The following is a 27,766-nucleotide window of genomic DNA, read 5'->3' as shown; positions in this document are numbered from 1 at the left end:
CAGACACCGACCTTACTACGTTCTCTCTACAGTGACTTTGTGTCCTGACACATGTACTTTAACCATTTGCATGTACTCAGTCTCTCTCTCTCTTTTTTAATTTTGCAGATATTATGTATAATGGAGAAATGAATGAGAAAATTAAACTGTTATATAGGCTTCATATCCCTCCAGGTAAGAAATTCCAAGTAGAAAAGTTAGGCTCTGTTCTGTCTTGACGTAAATCAGCTTTGTGCATGACCTTGAGGTTCTTCTCTTTTTAAATTTATTTAGACTTGAGGCAACAGATGTTTCTAGTTTGGGGTGGCTGATGACAGATTTTGAGTACCATATTGTATGGCCTATGGCAGGGGTTCCCAAACTCGAGTGTGCATCAGAATCATCTGGACGGCTTGTTATAATACAGGATACCTGGCCCACCCCAGTTTCTAATACGCTAGGTCTGAGGACCACACTTTGAGAACCACGGGCCTGTGGAATGTGGGGGAAGACAAACCCTGGTTGCCTTAACAGATGGTTATTTTAGCTTACTGTTTTTTGAAAAATTGAGGTAAAATTGGTATATAACATTATACTAGTTTCAGGTGTAAAACACGGTAGTTCAGTCTTTGTATACACTACAAAGTGATCACCACAGTAAATCTAGTTACCATTCGTCCCCATAAAATTGACCCCCTTCACCCATTTTGCCCACCCCCCCAACCCCTTTCCCCTCTGGTAACCAACAGTCGATGGTTTGTTTTATTTGTTCATTTGTTTCATTTTTTAGATTGCATATATGACTGAAATCATACAGTATTTGTTTTTCTCTTATTTTGCTTCGCATAATGCCCTCAAGGTCCATCTGTATTGTTGCAAACCACAAGATTTCCTTCTTTATTATGGCTGAGTAGTATTCCATTGTGTGTATATAGTATGTGTGTGTGCAACTTTACTGAATTCATTTATTCCAAGAGTTTTTGGTGGAGCCTTTAAGGTTTGCTATGTATATGGTATCTGACAGTTTTACTTCTTCCTTCCCTTTTATTTCTTTTTCTTGCCTAATTGTTCGGGCTAACACTTCCAATACTGTGTTGAATAGAAGTGGCAAGAGTAGGCATCCTTGGTCTTCCCTGGTGGCGCAGTGGTTGAGAGTCCGCCTGCCGATGCAGGGGACACGGGTTCGTGCCCCGGTCCGGGAAGGTCCCACATGCTGCGGAGTGGCTGGGCCCGTAAGCCACGGCCGCTGGGCCTGCGCGTCCGGAGCCTGTGCTCCGCAACGGGAGAGGCCACAACAGTGAGAGGCCCGCGTACTGCAAAAAAAAAATAATAATAATAAAAGAGTAGGCATCCTTGTCTTGTTCCTGATCTTAGAGGAAAAGCTTTTAGCTTGTCACCATTGAGTATAATGTTAGCTGTGAGTTTGTCATATGGCCTTTATTACATTGAGGTATGGTCCCTAAATAACCACTTTGATGAGAGTTTTTAATCATAAGTGGATGTTGAATTTTGTCAAATGCTTTTTCTGCATCTGTTGAGACAGCTGTGTGTTTTTTATCCTTCGTTTTGTTAATGTGCTGTATCATGTTGATTTGTGGATGCTGAACCATCCTTACATCCCTGTAATAAATCCCACTTGGTCATGGTATATAATCCTTTTAATGTATTGTTGAATTAAATTTTTTAAAACCCTCAAAGTATTAGCATCTATTTTTATCAGGGATATGGACCTATAATTTTGTTTTATTGTATCCTTGTTTGGTTTTGGTATGAGGGTAATTTGGGCCTTGTAAAATGAGTTTGGAAGCATTCCCTCCTCTTCAGTTTTTTGAGTCTGAGAAGTTTAGGTATTAAATCTTTGAATGTTTGGTAGGATTCACTAGTGAAGCCATCTGGTCTTGGGGTTTTGTTTGTTGGGTTGTTTTTAATTTTTTTTTTTTTTTTTTTTAATAAATTTATTTATTTATTTATTTATGTTTGGCTGTGTTGGGTCTTCGTTTCTGTGCGAGGGCTTTCTCTAGTTGTGACAAACGGGGGCCACTCTTCATCGCAGCGCGCGGGCCTCTCACTGTCGCGGCCTCTCTTGTTGCAGAGCACAGGCTCCAGTCGCGCAGGCTCAGTAGTTGTGGCTCACGGGCCTAGTTGCTCCGTGGCATGTGGGATCCTCCCAGACCAGGACTCGAACCCGTGTCCCCTGCATCGGCAGGCAGACTCCCAACCACTGCGCCACCAGGGAAGCCCCGGGTTGTTTTTAATTACTGAGTCAATATCCTTACAAGTAATTGGTCTATTGAGATTTTCTGTTTCTTCATGACTTAGTCTTAGAAGACTGTATGTTTCTAGGTATTTATCTTTTTCCTCTACGTTGTTCGTTTCGTTGGTGTATAATTGTTCATATGAGTTTCCTACAATCTTTTGTCTGTTGTATGTTGTAACTTCTCTCATTTCTGACTTTATTTGAGCTCTCTTTTTCTTGGTGAGACTAGCTAAAGGTTTGTCAATTTTGTTTATCTTTTCAAAGAACCAGTTCTTAGTTTCATTGACCTTTTCTATTGTCTTTTTAGTCTCTATTTCATTTATCGCTATTAATTTCCCTCTTAGAACTGCTTTTGCTGCATCCTATAGAGTTTGGAATTTCTGTTTTCATTTGTCTCAAGGTTTTTTTTTTTTTTTTTTTTTTTTTTTTTTTTTTTTTGCTGTACGCGGGCCTCTCACTGTTGTGGCCTCCCCCATCGCGGAGCACAGGCTCCGGACGCGCAGGCCCAGCGGCCATGGCCCACGGGCCCAGCCGCTCCGCGGCATATGGGATCCTCCCAGACCGGGGCACGAACCCGTATCCCCTGCATCGGCAGGCGGATCCTCAACCACTGCGCCACCAGGGAGGCCCTCAAGGTATTTTTTGATTTTCTCTTTGATTTATTTGTTGACCCCTTGGTTGTTAAGTATCATGTTGTTTAATCTTCACATAATTTGTGATTTTTCCAGTTTTCTAATAATTGATTTCTAGTTTCATACCATTGTGTTTGGAAAAGATGCTTGATGTGATTTCAGTCTTCTTAAATTTATTGAGACTTGTTTTGTGGCCTAACACGTGATTTATCTTGGAGAATGTTCCTTGTGCACTTGAGAATATGTATTCTGCTACTTTTGGATGGAATGTTTTGTATATATATGTGGTTTAAGGCTGATGCTTCATTATTGATTTTCTGTCTGGATGTTCTATCCATTAATGTAAGTGGGGTCTTAAAGTCCCCTACTAGTACTGTATTGCTGTCAATTTATCCCTTTACATCAGTTAATATTTGCTTTATTTATTTAGGTGTGCCTCTCTTGGGTGTATAAATATTTACAAATGTTATATCTTCTTGTTGGATTGATCCTTTTATCATTATGTAATGCTCTTCTTTGTCTTTTATTACAGTTTTTGTTTTAAAGTCTATTTTGCCCAATAAAAGTATAGCCACCCCAGATTTCTTTCTCTTTTCATTTGCAGGGACTGTCTTTTTCATCCCTTCACTTTCAGTTTGTGTCCTTCCATCTGAAGTGAGTCTCTTGTAGGCAGCATATAGATGAGTCTTGGTTTTTCATCTATTCTGCCACTGTCTTTTGATTGGAGAATTTAGTCTATTTACACTTAAAGTAATTATTGAGAGGTATACACTTATTGCTATTTTGTTAATTGTTTTTTTGTAGTTCCTCTCTGTTCTTTTTCTCTTTTTTCGCTTCCCTTGTGGTTTGATGACATTCTTCAGTGTTATATTTAGATTCCTTTCTCATTATCTTTTGTGTAGGTTTTTGCTATGTAGTTATCACAAGGTTCACTATATGACAGCCTATATATATATAACAGTCTATTTTAAGTTGATAGCAACTTAAGTTTAAGTGTATTCTAAAAACTCTGTATTTTTATTCCCTCCCCCTACGTTTTGTTTTTGATGTGATATTTTACATATTTCTATTTTGTATATCCCTTAACCAATTATGGTGTAGTTAATTGTACTATTGGATTGGCCAAAAAGTTCGTTCAGGTTCTTCTGAAAGATGTTGCAGAAAACTCCAAACGAACTTTTTGGCCAACCCAATACTTTTGTCTTTTAACCTTTATACTAGCTTTGTAAGTGGTTGATCTAGCTTTACCTTAATATTGCCTTTATCAGTGACATTTTGACTTTCATGTTTTCTTGTTGCTAGGTAGGGGTTTTTCTTTTTCTCTTAAAGAAGTCCATTTAACATTCCTGTAAGGCTGGTTCAGTGGTGATAAATGCCTTTAGCTTTTGCTTGTTTGAAAACTCTTTTATCTTTCCTTCAGTTCTTTTTTTTAAAATTCATTTCAGTTGACATAGGACTATTCAAATGTTCTTTCCTTTGTATTTCTTTATTTTTAATTAATTTATTTTTTGGCTGCATTGGGTCTTCGTTGCTGTGCGCGGGCTTTCTCTAGTTGAGGCGAGTGGGGGCTACTCTTCATTGTGGTGTGCGGGCTTCTCATCGTGGTGGCTTCTCGTCGCGGAGCATGGGCTCTAGGCACGCAAACTTCAGTAGTTGTGGTGTGCAGGCTCAGTAGTTGTGGCTTGTGGGCTCTAGAGTGCAGGTGCAGTAGCTGCAACACATGGGCTTAGTTGCTCCGTGGCATGTGGGATCTTCCCAGACCAGGGCTCGAACCCATGCCCCCTGCATTGGCAGGTTGATTCTTAACCAGTGCACCACCAGGGAATCCCCATCTCCTTCGGTTCGTTTTTCTTTAATAAATTTATTTATTTATTTTTGGCTGCATTGGGTCTTCATTGCTGTGCGTGGGCTTTCTCTGGTTGTGGTGAGTGGGGGCTATTCTTCGTTGTAGGGCGCGGGCTTCTCATTGTGGTGGCTTCTCTTGTTGCGGAGCATGGGCTCTAGGCGTGCGGGCTTCAGTAGTTGTGGCTTGCAGGCTCAGTAGTTATGGCTCGTGGGCTCTAGAGCACAGGCTCAGTAGTTGTGGCGCACGGGCTTAATTGCTCTGCGGCATGTGGGATCTTCCTGGACCAGGGCTCGAACCCGTGTCCCCTCCATTGGCAGGTGGATTCTCAACCACTGTGCCACCAGGGAAGCCCAATCTCCTTCAATTCTGAATAACCTTGCTGGGTAGAGTATCTTGGTTGAAAGTTTTTTCCTTTTAGCACGTTGAATATATTGTGCCACTCCCTCTGGCCTGCAGCTTCTGTTGAAAAATCAGCTGATAGTCTTATGGGGGTTCCATTGTGCCTAACAAGTTGTTTTTTTCTTGCTGCTTTTAAGATTCTCTCTTTATCTGTAACTTTTATCATTTTAGTTATAGTGTGTCTTGGTGCGTGTCTCTTTGGGTTCATTGTATTTGGAACTCTCTGGGCTGTGGGAGAGTCCCATGGGACTGTAATTGTAAACTGTGCTGACCTCCAGACCAGGAGATCTGGAGGTGCTCCCCAGGCAAGTTACAAAAATCATGACTTCAGATGAGTGTATAAGCCCCTTGGAAGGTACCAGTGAGCTGTGGTGAGGCTAAGTGAGAGGGTGCAAGGGTTATGCCTCCCTGCCTACATTCCGAGTGTGCCTCTGTAGCCTCTAGGTGTGTGGCAAATCTAAGCCCGCCCCTCAAGTTGAAGCTCTAGGACAAGTAAATGGGCCCTTTTTTGCAGGTGGGCTGGGGGGGGGGGTGTTCCAGTCTGTTGTCTGTGCAGTGCCCTGGGTGTGGTAGCCTGCCCAGAACCGTCTTTCCAATTGTTACAGTCCTGTGGGGCCCCAGAACTCATGCCCTCCCTGGCCACCAGGGCCAGGGGATCAAGGGATAGCCCCTGTGTGGACCACGTTCATCTGCTGGCTTTTGCGAGGCTGCAGGAGAGAGGGTTGAGTATGGGGCACACCTGCGGCTTTAGTGATGCAGGTGAAGAGCCCTGGGGCGGGGCACTCTTGTGACTTCAGTGGGACTGTGCGCCCACTGCCATTAGCAAGCTATAGGTAGAGCGAACAAAGGGGAAAATGGTGCTTTCATTCCCGAACAAAGTTCCACCTGTCTCTGCCCCTCCAGCAGAAGCTTTAAGATTAGCAAATGGGGGCTTCCCTGGTGGCGCAGTGGTTGAGAGTCCGCCTGCCGATGCAGGAGACACGGGTTCGTGTCCCGGTCCGGGAGGATCCCACGTGCCGCGGAGCGGCTGGGCCCATGAGCCATGGCCGCTGAGCCTGCGCGTCTGGAGCCTGTGCTCCGCAACGGGAGAGGCCACGACAGTGAGAGGCCCGCGTACCGCAAAAAAAAAAAAAAAAAGGAAAAGATTAGCAACTGGGTCTCCTTCACACGCAGTGCAGGCACTTCTTAAGCTGCTGCCTCTGCGCTGGGTCCTAGGACCAGTGAGACCCTCAGTAGGAGTATCTCAGATCCCTACACTCCCCAGGTCCCTGGGACATAAGCCCCCCTTGGTTTACAAAGCCAGACAGTTTGGGGGCCTCGTTTCACCTTAGGTGCTGATCCTAAGGTCTGGGGTGCCTGATGTGAGGCTCAAACCTCTCGCTCCTCAGGGAATAGCTCTGGACCTTTGAGACTCCTCCCTGTTGAGGGTCGCCTGGCCGGGGATGGGGATTTTGGTGAGACTCTATCTGCCTCTCCTCTCCATCTCCATGTGGCCCTTTTACCTCTTGTTGTGGAGGAGCTGCTCAGCTAGTGCTGTTCTTTCTCAGCAGTGATTGTTCTGTATGTAGCTGTAGTTTTGGTGAGTCCATGGGAGGAGGTGGGTCCAGGAACTTTCTATGCTGCCATCTTGGATTGCCCCCCCCCACCCCGCCCCAATCTGAGTAGGTTCAAGCTCTGTGACCTGGTTTTGTGCTGACGTGACACGGTTTCTGGCTCCTCAGCAGCCCCAGCTACTGGTTTTGAAGGAACATGTCATTTGTCCAGCGTGTAAGACCATGCTTCCTCCAAATTTAAGCAGTGGTAACCAGACACAAAGAAAGCAGTTTTGAAACCTGTGAGATCAGGCTTGGCATTTCCCTTAAAAGTATTCCTTGGATCTCTGAAACTGACAGAGGTAGATTAGGAATCCCAGAGGGTCTCTGGACCCCAGTGCCATGGTTCTGGTGTTGGACAGTTTCTCTGATAGAACTTTCTAACAAGGGACCCTGGGGAGGTGGCGAGCTGTGAGGTTTCCAGGTCCACGACATCCTGGTGGCTTTTAAAACTCACACCTATACAGAAGTTGAAAATGCGTGTGGACGTTATTTGTGGGCTTTCTGAGTACACTTCCTGAGCTCAGCCATTACGGAGTTGGCATCTGTTGTGCACGTGATGCTTATGGAAACACCCTCTGGCAGCCACACACAGCTCCTCCTCTGCTTTCTCATGGACTCATTACTTTAGTACAGACGGTTGAGCATCATAAAGTTCCTTGCCTTTTATTATTTTTTCACTTAATTTGCGCACACACACACACTCTTTTTCAGATTCTTTTCCATTATAGGTTATTACAAGATACTGAATATAGTTCCCTGCGCTCTACAGTAAATCACTGTTGTTTATCTATTTTATATATACTGTAGTGGTGTGTATCTGTTAATCCCCAAATCTCAGTTCATCCCTCCCCCTCCTTTCCCTTTGGTCACCATAAGTTTGTTTTCTATGTGAGTCTGTTTCTGTTTTATAAATAAGTTCGTTTGTATTATTTTTTGAGATTCCACATATAAGTGATAGCATATTTGTCTTTCTCTGACTTACTTCACTTAGTATGATCTCTAGGTCCATCCATGTTGCTGCAAATAGTATTTCATTCTTCTTTATGGCTAATATTCCAGTGTGTGTGTGTGTACACACACACATACATACACACCACATCTTATTTATCCATTCATCTACTGATGGACACTTAGGTTGCTTCCATGGCTTCTGGGCTATTGTAAATAGTGCTGCTATGAACATTGGGGTTGCATGTATCTTTTCAAATTATAATTTTTGTCTTTTCCAGATATATGTGCCAAGGGTAGGATTGCTGGATCATATGGTAACCCTACTTTTAGGTTAAGGAACCTCCATGGTGACTAGAGCAATTTACATTCCCTTGCTTACCTATATTTAATATTTGAATTTTTGATGCAGTTAAAAAAAAGTCTTAAGAATACAGACAACCTAAAACCTCTATTTAATTTAAATGCATCAATTTGACAGGGCCATGAAGATCCACATTTAGGCACTTTTCATTTAAATAGATTTAATTTTAACAAATATTTACTTTCCACCCTCATGAATAACATTTTGATTAAAGGTGGAACAAACACACTAGTGGGAAAGAAAGCTTAACTCACTAATGAGGAAGTATACTGAGGATTACAAGTTTGAATTTGTGTGCCCGAAGAGTGATGTCTTATTTCCCTGACGGGAGGTGGAAAACCAGACAAAGACATCAGCCTCTGGCCTCAAACACCCGCCCTGTGCAGAGCGCGCTGGAACTCCGCGAGGGTCAAACAGGAGGCAGAGGGCTTTGATCACTTACAAAGGTATCTGATGCACCTTGGGAAGCAAAGAAGCCCTAAGCCCAAGGCCTCACAGTGTTTGAAGAGCTCAGTTTATTGGCTCCATGGCGACCACACACTGTTTAGCAAATAGAAATGTTCCAGATGATTTGATACCAAATTAGGTGATGGAGGGAGGAACAGTATTCTAGAAGGTTACTGAATCAGGAGTTTTCACTGAAAATTGCTGTATCTGTAAGTACTGGTCATTTCACTCAGCTCATTACACTAACTGGACATCCAGAAGACCATTTCCTGGAAGAACATTAGATTCATTAGGAAGACGCATCAAAACAAGCTACCAAGAATGACCTATCAGGATCAGTAAATTCACACGGACGAGTGAGGCACTGGAGGCTTCCTGTAAAGACGGCCCACTGGGAGTGGGTCTGCTAGCACAGTCCTGCTCTTGCTGGGAGCTCTGGGATCAGGAAATACGCTGTTGGACTTGCAGAGCAGCGCCCCAAAAGGCGTCCCTGCTGCTCTGGATCCATGTTAGGTGACGTTCTTAAAAGGCTGAATGTAATGAAATCCGAACAGAGGTCAACTTCTCACAGGATCCAAACGTGACAGTTTACATCTAGTAACTCAGGCAGTACTGATGTCAGCTACATCAGAAATGATACCAGGCACATTTGATTTGGTGAGAGACAGCTTAGGCTAGATGGAAGTCTGTTCTTTGTATTGGGATCCTGAGTTGAAAATGTCACTTGAGGGTTTTGCAAAATATGGAAAGTGTAGAATATAAACCTCCTGAGAAACAGTTTGTGGAATTAAAAGGCTGCACTGAGAAAAGCTGGGTGCTTAATAAGATCCCTTGTATCGTCCAAATTGTTAGGAAGCCACTAAAATGGGGTTTACGGTCCCAGCATCCAGGACTTGTTGCAGCGCAGGTGATTTTCTTATAGTAGACATCTGAGACACAAGTTGGATACTTTGGTTGGTTTTCCTATCAATGACTTGGTTATATTGGAATTCCTAATTAATCCAAATGCAAGTCTGTTACCTTAGAAATTGATTGCTGTTTCTAGCCAACATGGAGGGGTAGAAGGGGGGGGCAGTATGGCTTTTCCAAGAAGGAAATATATTGGAAAATGGTATTATTTTGATGACTGTGGTGTCAACTGTGTCTGAAGGCCAAATCGTGTTGAAAGCAGTCTATGTACTCTTCTGCCAGAGAGAAGCAACTTTGGGTGGAACTGGCATTTCCCCCTCCACAAGCATCCCATTTAGAAAGTGCCGAGATAGCAGTGATGGCGGCAGTGTTACAGGGATTGAGCATGCGCACCAACTAATGGAGGTGCTTGAAGCCACAAGGAGGGTGTCGCGCTTGTGTCTGTTGAAGCCACGTACTTACCCACCAGTCACACAGACATGTGAGATCGGGAGCTTCAAGATAACCAAATACAGATCCTTCATCCAGTTTTAACGTGCAGAATTTGAAATGAGACACGGTGAAAGCTTTAATCGAACTCTCAATCCATTTATAGTCTTGAATTATGAATTACACATATATTGGAATGTAAAAACGTTACATTTATAAAAGCTCAAATATCTCATTTTAAAAGGTTGAAAGTACATTTAAAGGTGGTATAAACTCAAGTGTTTACTGTTTTTCCGTATGCACTGTATCTTACATTTCTGATAGGAATAGATGGCAGCATGAGCGTTTTCCAGTGAGCACCAAGACTCCACTGTCCCGTGTCCAGTCCGGATGCTGGCGCTTTCTGTGTGCAGACACTGGAGAGGTCGGCTGGCCTTTCTGGCTCCTTGTCTCTGTTGACACTTGACCTGCCTCCTTTCTGGACACTCACCCACCCCTTGAATTAATCGTTCCTCTCTGTGCTCTCATGATATTCGTGTTTTGGTTCTTCTGTTAGAGCATCTTCTTAGAGTGACTTGTGTACACGTTTCTGTTTGATACTCTGAGCTCCTTGAGGACAGGGGCCCAGTATCCGCTAGACATCCCAGCGGCTATTACTTGGGAAGCCATTTCTATCGTGACTGCCCCATGTACCATCCAGGGTTTGTAATTTTCCTCCTATTCAGTTTGAGTGGATTCTCACATGTGCCACTGCATAGAATTTGTTTTGGGTAAAGTTGGAAAAACACGACTTTTGTTTAAAAAAAAAAAAAAAAAAGCCCCAAACAGCCTCCCACCTTCCAAACCCCAGGAACCTACTTCCCAAGTAGGAAGGAGGGTAGATTAATCAAGGCTTTGGTGCCATCTTGTGGATATTTGTTGGATCACAACAGAACTTTGCCTTTGATTTATTCTCAGTGAATGGCTATTAAGTTTCAACCTTTTAAAAATGAGGATCCTTCATCTGCAATCCGTTTTATAATTTTGGTAACAGCTTTACTGATCTGTAATCCACATACGATACATTTCAAAGTGTACAGTCTAATGGTTTTTAGTATATCCAGTTATGCAACCACCATCACAATTTTAGAACATTTTCACCACACCAAAAAGCAAGTCTGTACCCTTTAGCTATTGCCCCCAATCCACACATTTCCCGCCCCTGCCTTCTGTCTGTAGATTTGCCTGTTCTGGACTTTTCATACCATATGAGCCCTCTTAGTGTCTTCAGGGCTCGCCCGTGGTGTGGCATGTCGGTGCTTACTCCTTTTATTACAGCTGAAGCGATACTCCGGTGGGCATCCCCCAATTTATTCATTCATGACTTGATGAACATTTGGGTTTGTTTTTTTTGGCTCTTTGGAACTGCTGTGAACATTTGTGTACAGGTTCTGAGTGGATATGGATATGTTTTCATTTCCCTTTGATATATACCTAGGAGTGGAATTTCTGGGTAAAAATGGCAACTTTATGATTTAACTTTTTGAGGATCCACCAGACTGTTTTCCAAAATGGCTATGCCATTTTATATTCCCACCAGCAGTGAGGGTTCTGATGTAATTGTATTTTTGTATATTTCAAGAACACTCATATGGTAACATGCTGCTTTCAGTTAAGCTTTTTTCAATTTTTGTTAGAAGTTAAGTAAGTATAGCGGTATGTGCTAATTACTGAAAAAAATACCCTCAGTTTTAAGCAATTACTTGTTAATTCACCATCCAGAAATCTAAGTGTATTTATTTCTAGAATTCCGTATGTGTGCATGTATATACTTATATTTTAGTTGGACAAAATGGGATTTTACCACACATACACTTTTCTAGGTCAGCATCAGCCATGTCCTGTGAATCTGTGTATCATTACAACATCTACAGACATCTGGGAAAGGCGTTACTGGTGTGCGTGATGTTTTCTTGAAGTGCACAGGGTTCACAGACCCTGGGAAGACCCTGCAGCCACCAGGCTGGAGGCTCCTAGCTTCACCTTTAGTTTTCTTACCTTAAAAGCTAAATTACTCTGTCAGTTTTGGTTAAGACACAATAATTTCTTCAATTTAATTTTTAAATTTTTTATTTTTTTTTAAAAGCACTCACTGAAAATGACCGAGACAGCCAGTCACCATTGAAAAATCCTCTGTTGTCGACGTCAAGACCCCTGGTTTTTGGCAAGTCCAATGGTACATACCTCTTTTCATCATCTTCCAGTCAGGCACACCACTGTTAAGGACAGTGGATTTCACGGCTCTTAGAAGCAGACTAATCTATTCCCTCACGCCTGGGAGTTAACACTGAGACCACTGCTTTCAGAGGCCAGAAACCTTCCAAACTGCCTTCAACGCCACCACCACTTTATTCCTCTTCATCTTTCAGGGCTCCTCTTGTAGCAAGAGGTAACTCGGCTACCATCATCTATTTGTGGCCACTTTTTGTAAAACAAGACTTCTGATCTCTGCTTTTCAGTTTGTATATGGAATTTGCTTAGTGGAATTCCTCATCCCCTCACCATTCCCTTTCTACCTATTTTCCTTTTGCTTTCATGGAATTTACTTAGACTAAAGTATATATTGTTTTCTTTGTCTCAAGGTGATACAGTTGATTATCAGAAACAGCTGAAGCAGATGATTAAAGATTTAGCCAAAGAGAAAGACAAAACTGAGAAGGAGCTGCCCAAAATGAGCCAGGTATGGACTGTATTCTGTGCAGAGAATTCACCATTTTGCTGAGTGACTGGCTCCGAGGTAGGCTTTTTAATTCAGCGGCACCCCTCGCCCGTTACCTCCAAAGCTATATCAAAGAAAGATCTTGTAACTTCTGGGAGCTGAACATTGTGATGTTTAAATGGGAAATATTTAAACTGTGATCCATTCAGCTGTCCAAATATTCAGAGCTCTTCGGGAGGCTGCCACACATTTCATTCTTTGAAGAGTTTTTTTTTTAAATGTGAATTTAAAAAAAATTTGGCTCCACGCAGGATCTTCGTTGTGGCATGTGGGATCTAGTTTCCTGACCAGGTATTGAACCTGGGCTCCCTGCGTTGGGAGCATGGAGTCTCTTCAGGGACCTCCTGTGCTGGACCACCAGGGAAGTCCCTGAAGTTTTTATATCAAATTCATTTACCCAGGTTGTGATGCAGATTTATTCCCTAGAGCGATGGAAGCTATTTGGGGGAACGTGTGTACAGCATTCTTCATGTACTAGTGTACTCCTTCCGGTTTCTTGAAAACCACTGACTACATATTATACTGTCCTGATAAGGCTTCAAGTTGAAAACATCCCTTTATTATAGGACTTAAATCCCTTTAGCAGGGGTTTTTTGGGGTTTTTTTGTCCCACAAAACAAGTGTTGCTCAACTCTGTCGAGTTGCCTTTCAGATATTCTACTCTTTGGGTATAAAGTCAGTTAAATCTCAGTGTTGTTTGTCAGTCATACCTCAGTTAACAGTCATGGATGTTTCTCCCAGGTCATTAAACACTAAATTAGTAGCTCAACCTTCTTCCTATTCCTGGAGTAACTGTGCAGCTAAGTTCCACCTGAGGTACCTCTATCACACGACATAAAGATTCTCAGTTTGGGCAGGAGTATGTGTGTAGCTTGACAAAGCATCAGGCATCACTGTTCTACTTCATTTAATGGCCTTTAGTTGCTGCTTGGCATTCCCACCAGATTACCAAATCATCATCTCATTCAATCTTAATATTTAGGCTGTTTCCAACCTTTTGCTATAATAAACCCTAGCCTAAACATCCTTATAAACAAATCTCTGTGCACAGCTTTTGAATACATTAGTTGTCTTGCTGGGATAAAGGGTCTAACACTTCTGTATAGACAGCACAAGTCTACATGTGTGCTGAAATCCCCTGGACTATTAATGGTGTGTCTTCAGAGTCGAAGGGCAGAGAATACCTCTTATTTTCTGCTTCAAAAAGTACTATGTGGTTTTTTTTCAAAGAACTAGGTATTAAGTTTGAAAAAAGCCCATGATATGCTTCTATTCTTGTTATGCTGCTACATGCAGACTTCTTTTTTCTCAATTCCAGAGAGAATTTATCCAGTTCTGTAAAACGCTGTATAGCATGTTCCATGAAGATCCAGAAGAAAATGATTTGTATCAAGCCATCGCCACAGTCACCACCTTGCTGCTGCAGATCGGGGAGGTGGGGCAGCGAGGCAGCAGCTCTGGAAGCTGCTCCCAGGAAGGGGGGGAGGAGCCGCAGGCTTCGATTCCTTCTCCTGAGCAGGACTCGGTTTTTGCCGACACCCGCAATGGGAAGGGCCCCCGAGAGTCCCAGGCATTTCCTGAAGAGGCACAAGGGGACTGGACTGTCTCCCTTGAACATATTTTAGCTTCACTTCTGACTGAACAGTCACTAGTCAACTTTTTTGAAAAGCCACTGGACATTAAATCCAAACTTGAAAATGCCAAGATCAATCAGTACGGCCTCAAAACTTGTGAAATGAGCCGCCAATCGCAGCCTGAACTCAAGCTGAGTAGCCCGTAGCAGGACAGCGGTTGGCTGAGACCAGTCTCCATACCAAAGCACAGTCCAGGTTTGCGGGTTGTCAGCCCATAAATCTAGGTTTGTCTAGTTCATCGTGAGTACACTTTACAAGCTGGGCATCTGGATAAGCAACCTGACAGCCACAACTGTGGCGGGGGAACTGATGCAACCCTCTAGCGTTTCTATTTATTCTTTTAGAGAACTCAGTTGGACACTGTCAGTGCTAGAGAGTGTCTCACATCAGTTCCCTTGATGCTGTGACGTGCAACTTCACTGTTACCAGATTTGCTGTAAAGGGCACTTCCGCTGTGATGCTAGTATTTTGTTCTCAGATGGGATATAAGAAAGTCAAACGTGTGATACTAACCCAGAGAGGAGAAAAGCCCAAGCGCTCATCCTTCACCTCACACGGGCGGGACTGAGAATCAAGTTCACTTCCAAGATTTAAGAGCCACTATCTGCGCAATTGTATTTGGCTTTTTTGCACTAATTTCGTTTCAATGCTGGTAATTGAAACCATTTTAATATATTTGTTGTATTCACTTTGTGTCCTTCCAAAAAATGTGTACAAACCATGCTTTCAATGTCGGCCTCCAAGTTTTTTTAATAAGAAATTTTTGTACTGACTTGGTCTGTGTTTATATCTTTACTTCCTTCAGCGTCTGAGGCCTGGACTGAGCCAGTGAACGGATGACCCGGAGATTCCTCTGCCCCACCGTGTTCACGGCGGAGCGTACACTACACTGCAGGTAGCCCCCAACCCCACTACTGTCATCACCAGGGCTTCAAAACGGGACCTCTTTCTGGCATTTAATTCGTATCAGTGGTACAAGCACTGATGAAATATGATCCCTGCAACACCTTGCTTTCAGGCTGAATTTAGCAGACTTTGTTAGCAACGTTTTAAGAAAGGTTACCCCTGAGCTTTTAACTCCATGTAAGCCAGGACTAAAAACACCTCATGGGGCCACCACAAATAAGTGAGCTAAAAAGGAACTGTACATACTTCATTAAATCTAAGAATATTGAAAGTGTACCATTTTAGCAAGTTAAAAATGTGAAAAATGTGAAAAACAGCAATTAAGTTCTACATTGCCAGTGCCTGGAGAAACGTTACCTTAGAATTCACAAAACACACATGTGAAAGCATTAACATCATACCCCCAATGTCCCAACCACCTGAACAGCGATTACCAAGCCAGGATGCCTTTCAAAACCACCTTAGAACACCTGCCTAGGCCCTGTGCGACTATTCAGAAACTCCAGGGAATGGGGAGAAGGGGCCCAGGCACAGTAGTTAGGAAACACTCTCCAAACACTCCTGTAACTGGGAACTGCTTTAAAATAGACAAGCCTATTTTACCTGCAACTAGAAAAGGAAAATCAAGATGCGAAGGCAGCTCTGTAACTTTATTGGACAATCAGCAGTTAGTTCTCATCCACATTAACTGTCTGTAGATCTGCAAAAGAAGACAGCCAGTCACCCTCCACAGCCACACCCACACACCCCATACTTTCACACTCCCGAGAACCTTTTCTTCAAAGGGTTTAGGTAAATGTTGCTACTCCACGTGACCTTTCACAACCCAGGCAACAGACCTATTCTGTATCCTTTTGCATTTTCCCACACCGTGACACAATTTAAAAAAGGTTTACCGATTACGCCTGTAACTTACTCATATCCCTATTGGAAGGGATATAGGTGCACAATATTTGTTGAACAAATGAATTCAGGTTATAAAAAGGCTGAGGACTTAAAATCCAAACAGCTTTGTGGGATGAAGTAGAACTTACTTTTGAAAGTGGTGACAGGTACATAGGTAACCAACGTATAGAGCTTGTTTGGTGAATCTTCATCTTCATTCCGTTTTCTGGACAACCGCACACGGATACGGTATGGGACATTCCTGAAAAATAGAAAACGCTGGTGTCAGGGCGTACTAGTGTCAGTAGGCAGCCAGCGCTGCCACGCTGGGGCAGCACTGACTCTGCAGGCTATACGGAGCACGCACAACTGTTGAAGGTTCAGCCCCCGCCTCACACACAACTCCTCCTCCCGGCTCAGCCAACCTCTCAGCAGCGTCGCAGGTGACTGCATCCCCTCCTTTTCTTGATCCAAGGACAGAAGGTGGCCTGAAACTTCTCTCGGTTCATGCGATACCACTCCTCCCCTATCTCAAGGGAGCTCACAGGCACCCACGCCAACCTACTGCAGGGCTGAATCTCAGGTCCCTGTCACCACATCGGACTCCAATGTTAAGACACCCCCCGCCCCCCACTCGTCTTACACATTACCTAGTCCCCGCCAGCTCCACACCCCGTGGCCGGTCCCACTTCCACCGTCCTCCACAGCAAAACCAGCCCCCTGCTTGTAAGCAGGTCTTAACCTCAGCACTACTGATACTTGGGCTGGATACTTGCTTTTGTGTGTATGTGGGTGGCCTGCCTTGTGCGCGGTACAATGTTTAGTAGAATCTTTGACCCGTGACCACCCCCACTACTGACAACCAAAACGCCCCTGTCCCCCAGCAACTCTGTTCCAGCGGCGTCCCAGTATGTCCAGACAGAAATCCAAATGCCGTGCCCGCACCTACAAGATCTGTCCCCCGCCTAACTCTCCATCCTCACTGTTCTCAAGCCGTACAATCTGCTCCACCTTCACCAACCTCTGTCCCTAAGTCACGTGACGTTTGTTCTCGCTTTGCGTGATGCTCTTACCTGACCCTCACACCACTGGCTCCTATGTCATTTGGGTCTCAGTTCAAAGGGCTTCCCTGTAGATACTACCCCACTCTCTGAGTCAGTTATTTTCTTTATACCTCCATGTGCATTAGCTAGTGGAACTGTGAAAGTTCATCTTATAACACAGACAACTTGAGTACCTTATTCCTTTGGCCCAGACAGCTTTGTTGAGCCTGGTGTCAATGCGTACATCTGGAGTTCCCATCTCCTTCATGGCAAATTTCCGGATTTCTTTGAGTGCCCGAGGGGCACGCTTCTTGAAACCCCTGAGATTCAAACATAAGTAAATAAATCAATTAAGTACAAAATTAAATGAAATACACAATATACCATGGCCTACTTTCATAAAACAAATCTAAGCCAAACCTTGAACAGGGCAGGAACAATTCTTTCCTCCATCCCTATGTGATGCCCAGCAACTACTCTAATACTTGGGACACAGAAGACACACAATCTATTTGCAGTAATGTAGAACAAGGACTCTGTATACGATCCTTAAGAGATGCTAATATATACACTGGCCAACCCTTTCCTGATAAAACAAAAACACCCCCAAGGTCTAATACCATCTGCCAGGGAGAGTATAATCTAAGAATGATGTTAGAATAAGCTTGAACATAAAGTACACAACACTGAAGTAAATACCGTGTCCTCGGGTCAAACTATTATTAGATTATTTGCCACATCTTAAGACATGGGATTTAATGGTTCATTATTAACTTGGTCTATGCTTAAAGAGCAGGGGCCTGAAAGGTACCAATTCCCTCTCAAGAAACACGATGAGGGCAACAGTTACTGCTTCGGATCTCTCGGCACGTGTTAGGCACCATTAACCTGTTGTTTAGATGAGGATACATAAACTCCTTTGAATTTCGTGCTTCCAGTTAAATACAAAACGTGAAAAAGCCAAAGTTTACCACCGGTGGAAATGGTCAAGCATTTGGACAAGCAAAGGTTATTCCAAGTGGGGCAGAGACCGAGGCTTAAGGAGGCGTCCTCCCCCGCCCCAGGGCTGTGACTGTCAGAAGGAGCCACGGTCAGTTACCATGTCCCCTCGCTCCCTCTGCTCTACCCCTCGCCAGCCTCCTTGAACCCATCAAGCAAGCTCGCTTCGTTCACTTAAATATTTAACCACCTAGAAATAAAAGGCACTAGAGACAACAGCAGTAGGTTTAACAGACAAAAGCCCGTTTCCCACGTAGCTTTTTCGTAGTTGACACATGGAGTATGTGGGAAAAGAGGGAGCATGAGGGGAGAAAGGGGGCTGCAGGTTTAAGGTAAGATGGCCACTGAGATACTGAAGTCCAGACCCAAAGATGATGAGGGCAACTATTCATCTACCTAATAGAAAAGGCATTACGGCAGGGGAAAAAAGGTAAAACGAAAACCAGACTGCGAGCTTGAATCAGGTACTTGCCTGCTTTGATTAGGAAAGAAAGTGGCCAACCCATGTGGAATCATAGCAAGAACTTTGACTTCTCATCTGAGTTAAGACGCGAAGCCAGTGGGGGGCTTGAGAACAGCCCGGGTGTCTGGGGCTGGAAGAGGGAGCCAGCAGCTGGAGCCACTAACTGCAACCATCAAGAGAATGCTGGTGGGACCAGTGCGATCGGACTGGGGAAGGCAGAGCCAAGGAGACACACTCACCTGCCGGGAAGGCCGCAGGGAAGTGGGAAGGTCGGGGGTGGAGACGGACGCTGGGAGTTTGGTTTGGGGCCACGTAAAAGTTTTGAGGTACCCATTTAAACACCCAAGTATACAGGTTAACAGCAGCTGGATACGCGAGACCCTAAAGCCAGTCGCTGTTACCAACCACAGTTAGAGGGGCTGAGCCCTGGACTCTTAACGTTGAGAGGACGGGCTGTGAGAACAACACACTAGACTGGGGAGGCGCAGCAGCTGCAGAAGCACGAAAACCACCACTGTGGGATCTTCGGAAGTAAAACGAAGAATGAACAAGGAACTGTCCATTCCTGCCCATCAGGTATGACCAAAGGTTTCAGTACCGTGAAGGTCTTCACTTAGGGCTTTTATAACAAAGCACAAAATGCCTGAAAAACTTGCCCACCCGCAATGGCTCACACCCACTCTTCTAATGTCCGCTTAACTGTGTGGCCTTTAAACACCACCCCTTTCACCTTGTGACTTACTTTCCACCCGGCACTTGTCACCACTTTATATCTGGATGCTTGTCTAACTTCCCCTACTAAGTAAACTAGGAAGGCAGGCTCTTTGGTTCCTTGTTGAATCCAGAGCCCAAGACACAGTAAGTGCCTACTATGGTCCCCAAATGAATATACGCACGGCCCCCAAATTAAGGGGTGAGGGGAAGAGAACGTGGTTACACGCAGCATCTATGCACAAAAAAGGCACTGGACTTCTGACCCCAAAGCCCCCAGAGACCCCACGTACACGACGCTCCTTGGCTCACACATGGTCAACGCCCGGCCGGAAATGCCAGGCCCAGCGCGGACATTTAACTCCCTCACAAAATCGGCTGTCCAGATACGAGACTGCCCAAGCGAGCGCAAGAGATTCTGCTCCACGGACTGGTGCCTGAATAGAGTATTTTGCAGTGCAACACCTGCTATGAAAAATACCCCAAGTAACAGGATTCAAGAAGAGATCTGGTCTCCATTTATCACTAGTAAGCACCATGTGCAGAAAAAAGGGGAAGCCTCACTAAGCTTCAGGAAAAAACCAAACCCCAGAGACGAAAACCAAGAACCAGCACGTTCGAATTCATTCCCAATATTCTTGTACCTCACAAATCCACAACCTCCAGGTGTCGCCTGCACAAACACGGCCCTATAACCCCACCGATACGCTCTTTTCTGGTCCCTCCAGCAGCTGCACTTCCGGCATTACAGCTTTATCCATGTTACTACGCATCTGTGCAGGTCAGCGAACTAAAGGAAGCCCATCGGAGTGTTCGTATTCTGGGCCGGGCACAGCTTTAGTTAACTGGTTACCTTTACTAAGGCCCAGACACATCGAAAAAGTTTGCTTCCCCTCATATACACATCTTTCACCCTTCAGGCCTGCCAAGGTGTAACTGCGAAGCAGAGTGAAATGACTTTATCATTACCGTATTTCCCCAAGTTGGCTCTCCCAGAAACCTAATCTGTCTAGGTATTAACCTCTGAGCATTACGGTTTAACCCCTGGAAGCCTTAAACAGGGTCCACGGAATACAGACGAGCTTTTGAAGAAATGCGTAATTTCTAGACCACACAGCATCCAGACGACTAGACAGGGACAACCAGACCGCCATCTCGGGAGCCCCCATCAGCAAGGCATCGACGACCGCAGGGGTACTCACACTCCATGGATGCGCTTGTGAATGTTGATGGTGTATTCTCTGGTCACCACCTCGTTGATGGCGGACCGGCCCTTCTTCTTCTCGCCGCCCTTCTTTGCGGGAGCCATCTAAGCCCAGGCGACAAGGAGGCTCAGAGCGAGTGGGACAAACCCAAGCCAAGTCCTCCCTCCCGGCCCAGCCTCACGCAGCCGCCCTCGGAGAGGGTCCGGCCAGGCCCCTGAAGCCCCAGGGCTGGGCAAAATAAAGCCGGCCACCTTGCGCAGCCCAAGCATCCGCGTCCCTCAGGTGCCCCCGCCCCGGAAACCCCTGCGGCCCGGGTTCCCCTAAGCTTGGCCACTCTCCCTCCCAGTCTCCGGGAGCCCTTAAATGCAGCGCAGATTCCCGTGCCCTCGGAACGCGGGGACCCGGGCCCGGTCAGGAGAGAGCCCGCTGTCCTAGTCGGCACAATCCGGGGCGAGGATGCCGCCGGATTCCTGCACCCGGCACCCAGCGTACATACTCACCTCTCCCGGCCGGGGTTAGAAAGGAAGAGCGAGAAGGATTGTGGGAGAAGGAAAGCAGGGTCGCAAGTACAACTTCCGGGTCACCTGGAGGCGGGTGGAGGGGGCGGGTGAGAGGAGGGAAGAGGCGAGGCTGTGACGTAAGCGGCGCGCGCCGGGAGGGAAAAGCGAGCGGGCCTCGGGCGCGGGACCTGGAGCGTCGCGCTCTCTGCGCCTGGCTTCCTGCAGTGCGTCCCCGCCTCCTGCGCGCGAACGAGTGTGGGAGGGGCTTGCGCCTCCGGTCTTACTCTTCAGAGGAAACCGGACCTTGGTCCCCAGGTGGAGGAGAGCAGGGCGGAGAGGGAAGTCGCTCTTCTGTTTTTCCCACTCGCTCAGTGATTCGGCCAGCGGTGTCTGACCCTGTGTTCCCGGCTGGAGGCCCGGAGATGACTGACGCGGCTGCCGCCCTGGAGGGGCTCCGGTCGGGCAGAGCGGGCTCGCGAGAAGGGCGTCCTCGCTGCCCGGACCGGGGAGCCTCTCGGGGTTGGGTGGGGGGCCGCGATCAGCCGCAGCGGGACCTGGGCTAGGGGCGAGGAGGGGGGCAGAGCAGAGGCCTGTACAAGAAGTGTTTCGAAATCAAAAGCGCCAGTTTGTAACTGACTATATGAAATGTCAATTTAGGAGACTGTTAGTAGTTGACAAAATCACCTTAGAAAGGGAGAATAAAATACTATATACAGTCTATTATATTGGAGAAATCAATGTGATTTCATGACCTTAAAGAAACACCTGTTTTTCGCTCTATCACAACAAAGTGGCCCAATAATAGCAATAGAAGCACTTTTATCCAACACCTGATGTAAGATACGTACCTTGAGAATGAAAAGGGAGGAACCTGACGCCAGGAAGTCGGGTGTGAGTTGACAGACTACAGAGCCAAGTCGCGCGTCCCCAGGCCAAACCCACAGGTTCACAACTGTGGACCTTCAGTCTGCTGATCAGAAATTGCATTCTCTTTTGGAGGGGGCGAGGGCATGATAAGATCCTTAAACCTAGGGAGGTGTAAAAACTTTGCTGGGTGAGTTATTGAAACCCTAGAAAGGTATGTTAAAACTGGAGCGCTGAGAAGGTGTGAGCATGAGCATGGAGTAAAATACAAAACACGTTAAATCTGTGATACTCACATTTTGCAACCAGTTTTGATGTAAAGATATCTCTCTCTCTCTCTGTCTCTCTCTCTCTATATATATATAGTGGATCCTTTTAGAACTTTTAAGAAAGCTTCTGTATCAGACTTGAGATTTTAATTCTTACAAGGGTTAATTATTTGTAATCTCTCTTCATAATTGGGGAAATTTGGGGGGTAAATTCCTAAATATTGACCCATTTGTTGTTTAAGTAGTATGTGATTAATAAGGGAAATGTTGACTATTTAATGGTTAAAAGAATGCTAATCGGTAAATTTATAAGATTAGTCAGTTGGACATTAAATGACTTACATTTAATGGTGACTATCTTTCCACGTACAAAATCCCCTCTGACCGAAAGGAATTTACCAGCGTGGAGGATAATGTTTTTCAGTTTATGTCGATGGGTGGGGTCGTGGCTCCAGTGAAAGAGGTGGGGACTTCGGGAGGGGCAGATGGTTTTAAAGGAAGTTGAGTCACCTACTGAATTCAATTCAGGACCTTTTAAGTGTGTATAAAGTGGTAACCCAATATTGGAGTATATATTTTAAGGCCTGTATTATTTCAGTGAATGTGCTGACTGGTTACCCTGCTTCTCCCATAACTGGACATTGGCTGGTTAGGGAATAATCCTAAAGGAAATTTTTTTTTTCTTTCTGATGAGCTTTATTCACCCGGAAAAATAAAGCTGCTTCACAGACACCATAAGGCTGTATATTTCAGCTATTTAGTCGACCCTGTTGTGCATACAGAAGTATGCTATCGTTTGCACTACCGCACATAGGCGTTGTATGAAGTTCATACATCTGTGTCCAAAAAGCCACATATGTCATGTCTCTGGAGGATCCAAATTAGTTATTTGTCTAGGTTATTAAGGGATGACTTTAAAACCTTCAGGCTTCACATGAAGTGAAGAGAGAAACTGAAGCAATTTTCTACCCAACACCCACATTTTACCAGATAATTTTGGCAAGAGTCCAACATGTCATGACTTAGAATGATCTCATAGTTGATCAGTTCACCGTGTTGCCTGTATAAACAAAAATTTTAAATTAATTTAATGGACGTTAGTTGCCATTAGAGACAGAAGATACTACACTTTAATTGAGTTAGTTTAAAATATTCTAAAACTTGGTGTATTCCAGAGTTCACATTTCAGTCACTTCTCATGAGCCAAGACTTTATAGTTTTCCAAATAGAAAGGTCATGGCTTTTCTCGAAACAGAACAGGATTGCAAAATAGTCTTCCATGGCTCACGGGCCTGGCCGCTCCGCGGCATGTGGGATCTTCCCGGACCAAGGCACAAACCCGTGTCCCTTGAATCGGCAGGCAGATTCTCAACGACTGCGCCACCAGAGAAGCCCGCAAAACAGTCTTTTAATGAGCAAAATTAAATGAATCAAAAGCTAAGGGATTAAAGTTCCCCTGATGTTATGTGGGTTTAAAGAAATATTACCCAATAAGTTTTCTGAGTTTATCCAGACTCTGAACATGTGTAAGGTTTAAGCAATACTAAATTAAATTAGTAGCGTGACATACTCCACCCTTTTCTAATGGCTTCCAGCTAGAAAATCCTAGGAAAACAAATATGCTGTTTCCATTTAAAAAGTTGTTCTACTTAGAAGTGCAGATGCTGACAGCCAATTAAAATACAAATTCTTTTACAGAAAAATCAGATCTGTAAACCTTTGAATTTACAGAACAGTTAAATTACAGAATAGGTAATCCAGTGTCACACAGACTTTTTGTTTTAAAAAGAGGGTTCCTTTAAAGAGTAAATGATCCTAATATATGCAAGATATTTAGACTTACCTGTTTTCAGGAATATCGCAGTTGTGTGAATAATAAAACTCCTTTTGATGTATTTACCTGGCAGCCTCTGATGCCACTGAAAACTGATCCTGGCCAGTGAACGGAGAGGAGTTTCCCCTATTTTACAGGGAAGCAGGTAGAAGCACAGAACTCCTGTGATGGAGCAAGGAAAGGAACTTAGTTCTCTTGGGCCAATGCTTGTAGAAAGGGCTCTGCTGAGCATGGCCATGTCAGTGATTCTCAATCACGGTGTGCCAGGGCACCCTCACTCCAGTGTGCTGAAGCCTCATGGGAAAGGGGGGGATGTCTGCTATTGCTGTATCTCCCCCGTCCACATGACGTGGGCACACATCTCCCACACAGACACACAAACCCTGGGCACATCACTGATACCTAAGTGCTAGCAGGCAGAGCCCATGCAACTCCAGCCCAGGTGAGTTTAATTATGGGCTATGCCTGCTTTGGTGGATAACAGCTTGGCCATCTCCATGGATTACCTGTGTCTCTAAGGTGGAGATGTTTCCAGGAACTTCTTCTGGTTCTGTCACTTTGTTTTGCTGTCATTTCTACAGTAAACTGGTGTTTTCTTCTGGCACAATCTCTCAAATGAAGATCAGGATCCCGACAGGCTGAAGCACATGTTGAAGTCAAATAACCTAAGGTCATTACCCGGCTTACTTGTTGCTTGCTCCCGCCTTTTCCATATCTTTGATTATCCTTAAAAACATCTTGAAATTAAAAAAAAAAGTTTATTGATGAAAAGATGTATGCGTGCATCTAGAACAAGGGACAGAAACTGCCTCCAAAGGAAATCATACAAATTTGTTAATTTATTACAAAATGTCCACTCACAGAAATACACAAGAAAACTTTTATCCTCTTATATTTGGGAAAGGAACTGGTGTCTCAGATACAAAATAATTTACACATAATCCATACAATTTTATTTTATATAGAAATAGGTCCTTATTACAACAGCTGTACAATTCACTACACTTCATCTTATAATTACATAAAATCTTTTCTTTAGAAACATCTCAACATAACAAAACATACAAAAAAAGCAAAGTGCATTTTGAAAAGGAAAATCCAATCCTCGGTCTTATCAGGAAAGATATGTAGAAAGATGCAGCATTCTCATTCCAAGGGCCAGCACGTGATGGGGCTTCCTGGGGACCTGCCGCTCCACAGACCCGTCTGGCTGGTAAAACCTTCCCAGTCCTCAAGTCCTCAACTAGAATTCCAGAACGTCAGTTGCGGGATTGTGCTTTGCTTTGAGTCCGCCTTCGTGGTTGTAATCGCCGAAGTAAACAGGAAACAGTCCAGTGTTATATTCGGGGGCAAAAAAAACCACCCAAAACCAAACCAAACCAAACCAAACCAAACCCCACCGGAACAGTGTGGGGTGAAAAGCCTTATTCCATTAGGGTCAGGCCGGAGGGTGTGGCACTGCAGCCTGGTGACTGACTACCAGCTTTGCCATCTGATCGGTGGGCTGTTTTTGTTACTGGGGTCTCCAAATGAAGTCATGAGAGGAGACCGTATTTTTAAGAAAAGAAGGTGCCTAAGTTATCTCCTTGTGCAGCTGTGCAAATTAAAACAGAAGCAATCATCTAAAAATAACGAAAAAATCATCTCTTTATTCTCTCTCTTCAACAAATCCCTGACCCGGTGCTTCTCCAATGCAGAGGAAAGAGAGTCAAGAGAGCGCAGGCCAATGAGCACGTGCGCACGGGCGGCAGCGGTGGGAGTGACCGGCGCGCTCCGGGGGCGGAGGCAGGATGCAGCGAGATGAGCCGTCACTAAGGTGAACTAAGTGATGCACTCCCGTGGGGACCGCGGTCCCTTCCAGGTATGGCTGTAGACTGTGGCCGCAAAGTGCAGGGACAGGGAAACACGGCCGGTGTCCCTGCCCACTTCCGCGGGCCAGCCGCTGTGCTCAGACGTGGTCGCCATTCAGGAGCTCTGAAACGGATGCGGTGCGCACGAAAGCCGGGGTGTCCTTTAAATTCTTCTCCCCAACTCCCTGGCCATCCCCCCCAATGACCGTCCATTGGTTAAAGCTGATGTGACCCAACTGAGGCGCCAGGGCACTACCGGGGTAGCTGCTGGAGGCCTGAGGACTCAGACAGGCTGCTGAGCCTTCGGGGAGGGCGCGAGGGTGCGGGAGGTGGGTAGCCCAGGGTCCCTGGCTGCTGCGAGTAGGTGGAGAGGCGGAGCGAGTCCTGCGGGTCACTGTGCAAAGAGGTTGGTGCCTGCACCTGGAAAGAAAGGAAACGGCTCCAGGGGAGGTTCTGCGCTTCAGGGACTCCTCCCCCAATGGCTGGGGCGGTGATGTGGTCAGAGTAAAGACCCTCCTCCCCGGCCGGGGCCTGGGGGAGCGCCAGGCGGGGAGAGAGGAAGCTGAGGCTCTGCCAGAAGGGTGCGAATTCTGAAGCCCAGATCTCTGCCAGCGCTAGGGGTTCCTCCTGGCCCAGCGGCTGGGCCTGGGCTGCCGGGGAACGGTTTCCTGAGCACGTGCTCCACGTCGCCTGTGGGTTTTGGGATGTTGGAACCTGAGACCACACGCACATAATGGATGGGGCAGCATTTCACCGGTGGCCCCTGATTCCAGAACTACTTCCAAATACTACCACTGGCCGGCATCCACCAGGAAGCACCCTAATTTGCAGCTCAGAACCTTCAACTGGTCAAACGTTAACTCTGGATCCTTCCATCTCACCTCCCACGGTCCCCCCATCCATGAAATCTCCTCTCTGCCAAGCGATCTGGTCTGTCCTGCTTCCCAAGCCACCCAGGCATGGCTGCTCCCCCACTCCGGCTCAGGCTGCCTCACCTGCTGGAACACTGTCCCCTCCGCCCCCACTCAGCCATCCCCCAGTTGGAGCATCCCCCCGCCCCCATCCCTTCTCCACCAGGGCCTCTCCCCGCCCCCCCCCTCTTTTTTTTTGGCCAAGCCGGCAGCATGTCATGCAGGGATCTTAGTTCCCCGAGCGGGGACTGGACCTGTGCCCCTGGCAGTGGCAGCGCGGAGTCGTAACCACTGGACCGCCAGGCCACCCTAGCCACAGTGCTCCACCCACAGAGACCCAGGCCTGGGCGCCCTCTGCGATGTCCCCTGTCCCCCTGCGCTCAAGGCCCCTGAGCGCCCTTTGTACCCTGAGCCCTGCCAACGCATCTGTCACTCCCGATGAAGGAATATATGGGCGGCCTCTAACTCGCCCCCAGACGCTCCCTGCCTTCTCACACCCCATCATTTCCCAGCCCAGATCCCTCGGGGGTCCTGCGGGCTGACGGAACAGGCAAAGCTGACGTCTTGAGTTGACTCCCACTAGGCCTGGAGTCAGGGAGATTTGAACACTATACCATTGTTGAGCAGCTTTGGAATTCAATTACATTCTAGACCTCAAGGAAGACTCTGCACCGCAGTCACCTTGCTCAGCCCCCTATGGCTTTGAAGGGGCCCAAGCTGGGGGTGGGGTGCGGTTAGGGGCTGGAGGCCGGGGAGGAGGCCCCACGTGCCAGGGCCGGGCTGGGACAGGAAGGGGCACCCGGGCAGGTGCGGGAGGGAAGGCCAGAGCCCCAGCAGACATTTCTGTCCCATCTGAAGCCCCAGCCACTGGCTCTCCCCTCCTTCCTGCCAGTGTACGTGGCACTTGCTGGAAGAAGTGACCACAAGGAAACATGCCCCCCATTCTCCTGGACAGCCCCAATTCCATGCAACGTCATCTCATTCATTTATAGGAAGTTTGATGAATCTTTAAACATGATTTAATTTTATATTTGTATGAGACTCTGCAATATAAACACACTAATAAGTCCAACAAACATAGCAATCAGTGTCTGATTTTTGCTCTAAAAACTCCAGACACCATAATAAA

At 45.9% G+C, this 27,766-nt stretch overlaps 3 protein-coding genes across 9 annotated transcripts in view; 1 reads left to right on the top strand and 2 right to left on the bottom strand.

The window, feature by feature from the left end:
• Window positions 1-14,969, top strand: part of TBC1D8 (TBC1 domain family member 8) — a 131,202-nt gene extending 116,233 nt beyond the window's left edge. The window contains exons 17-20 of one of the 2 annotated variants that reach the window (XM_082641947.1): window positions 109-174; window positions 11,931-12,020; window positions 12,427-12,524; window positions 13,882-14,969. In XM_082641947.1, coding sequence (XP_082498073.1) covers window positions 109-174; window positions 11,931-12,020; window positions 12,427-12,524; window positions 13,882-14,343 — 716 coding nt within the window. In that variant the 3' untranslated portion in view covers window positions 14,344-14,969. Of the gene's footprint in view, window positions 1-108; window positions 175-9,658; window positions 9,727-11,930; window positions 12,021-12,426; window positions 12,525-13,881 lie in introns of those variants that run through there. The other variant, XM_082641948.1, reaches the window with a different exon arrangement.
• A 763-nt stretch (window positions 14,970-15,732) lies between these two features.
• RPL31 (ribosomal protein L31) overlaps window positions 15,733-27,766 on the bottom strand; it is a 37,976-nt gene continuing 25,942 nt past the window's right edge. Inside the window, exons 1-5 of one of the 2 annotated variants that reach the window (XM_082641961.1) lie at window positions 20,910-20,986; window positions 20,407-20,513; window positions 17,226-17,351; window positions 16,138-16,250; window positions 15,733-15,803 (exon numbers count right to left, since the gene is read on the bottom strand). In XM_082641961.1, the coding sequence (XP_082498087.1) occupies window positions 15,772-15,803; window positions 16,138-16,250; window positions 17,226-17,351; window positions 20,407-20,513 (378 nt within the window). In that variant the 5' untranslated portion in view covers window positions 20,910-20,986 and the 3' untranslated portion in view covers window positions 15,733-15,771. Of the gene's footprint in view, window positions 15,804-16,137; window positions 16,251-17,225; window positions 17,352-20,406; window positions 20,514-20,909; window positions 20,987-27,766 lie in introns of those variants that run through there. The other variant, XM_082641962.1, reaches the window with a different exon arrangement.
• Window positions 24,657-27,766, bottom strand: part of NPAS2 (neuronal PAS domain protein 2) — a 194,044-nt gene continuing 190,934 nt past the window's right edge. For 3 of the 5 annotated variants that reach the window (XM_082641949.1, XM_082641952.1, XM_082641950.1), the window contains one exon: window positions 25,884-26,146. In XM_082641949.1, the coding sequence (XP_082498075.1) occupies window positions 25,979-26,146 (168 nt within the window). In that variant the 3' untranslated portion in view covers window positions 25,884-25,978. Of the gene's footprint in view, window positions 26,147-27,766 lie in introns of all 5 variants that reach the window. The other 2 variants (XM_082641953.1, XM_082641951.1) reach the window with 1 other exon arrangement.

This window comes from Mesoplodon mirus (genome assembly GCF_964341445.2).
Source record: "Mesoplodon mirus genome assembly, chromosome: 14".
NCBI classification, from domain to species: Eukaryota; Metazoa; Chordata; class Mammalia; order Artiodactyla; family Ziphiidae; genus Mesoplodon; species Mesoplodon mirus.
This window is presented reverse-complemented; position numbering and strand designations above follow the sequence as displayed.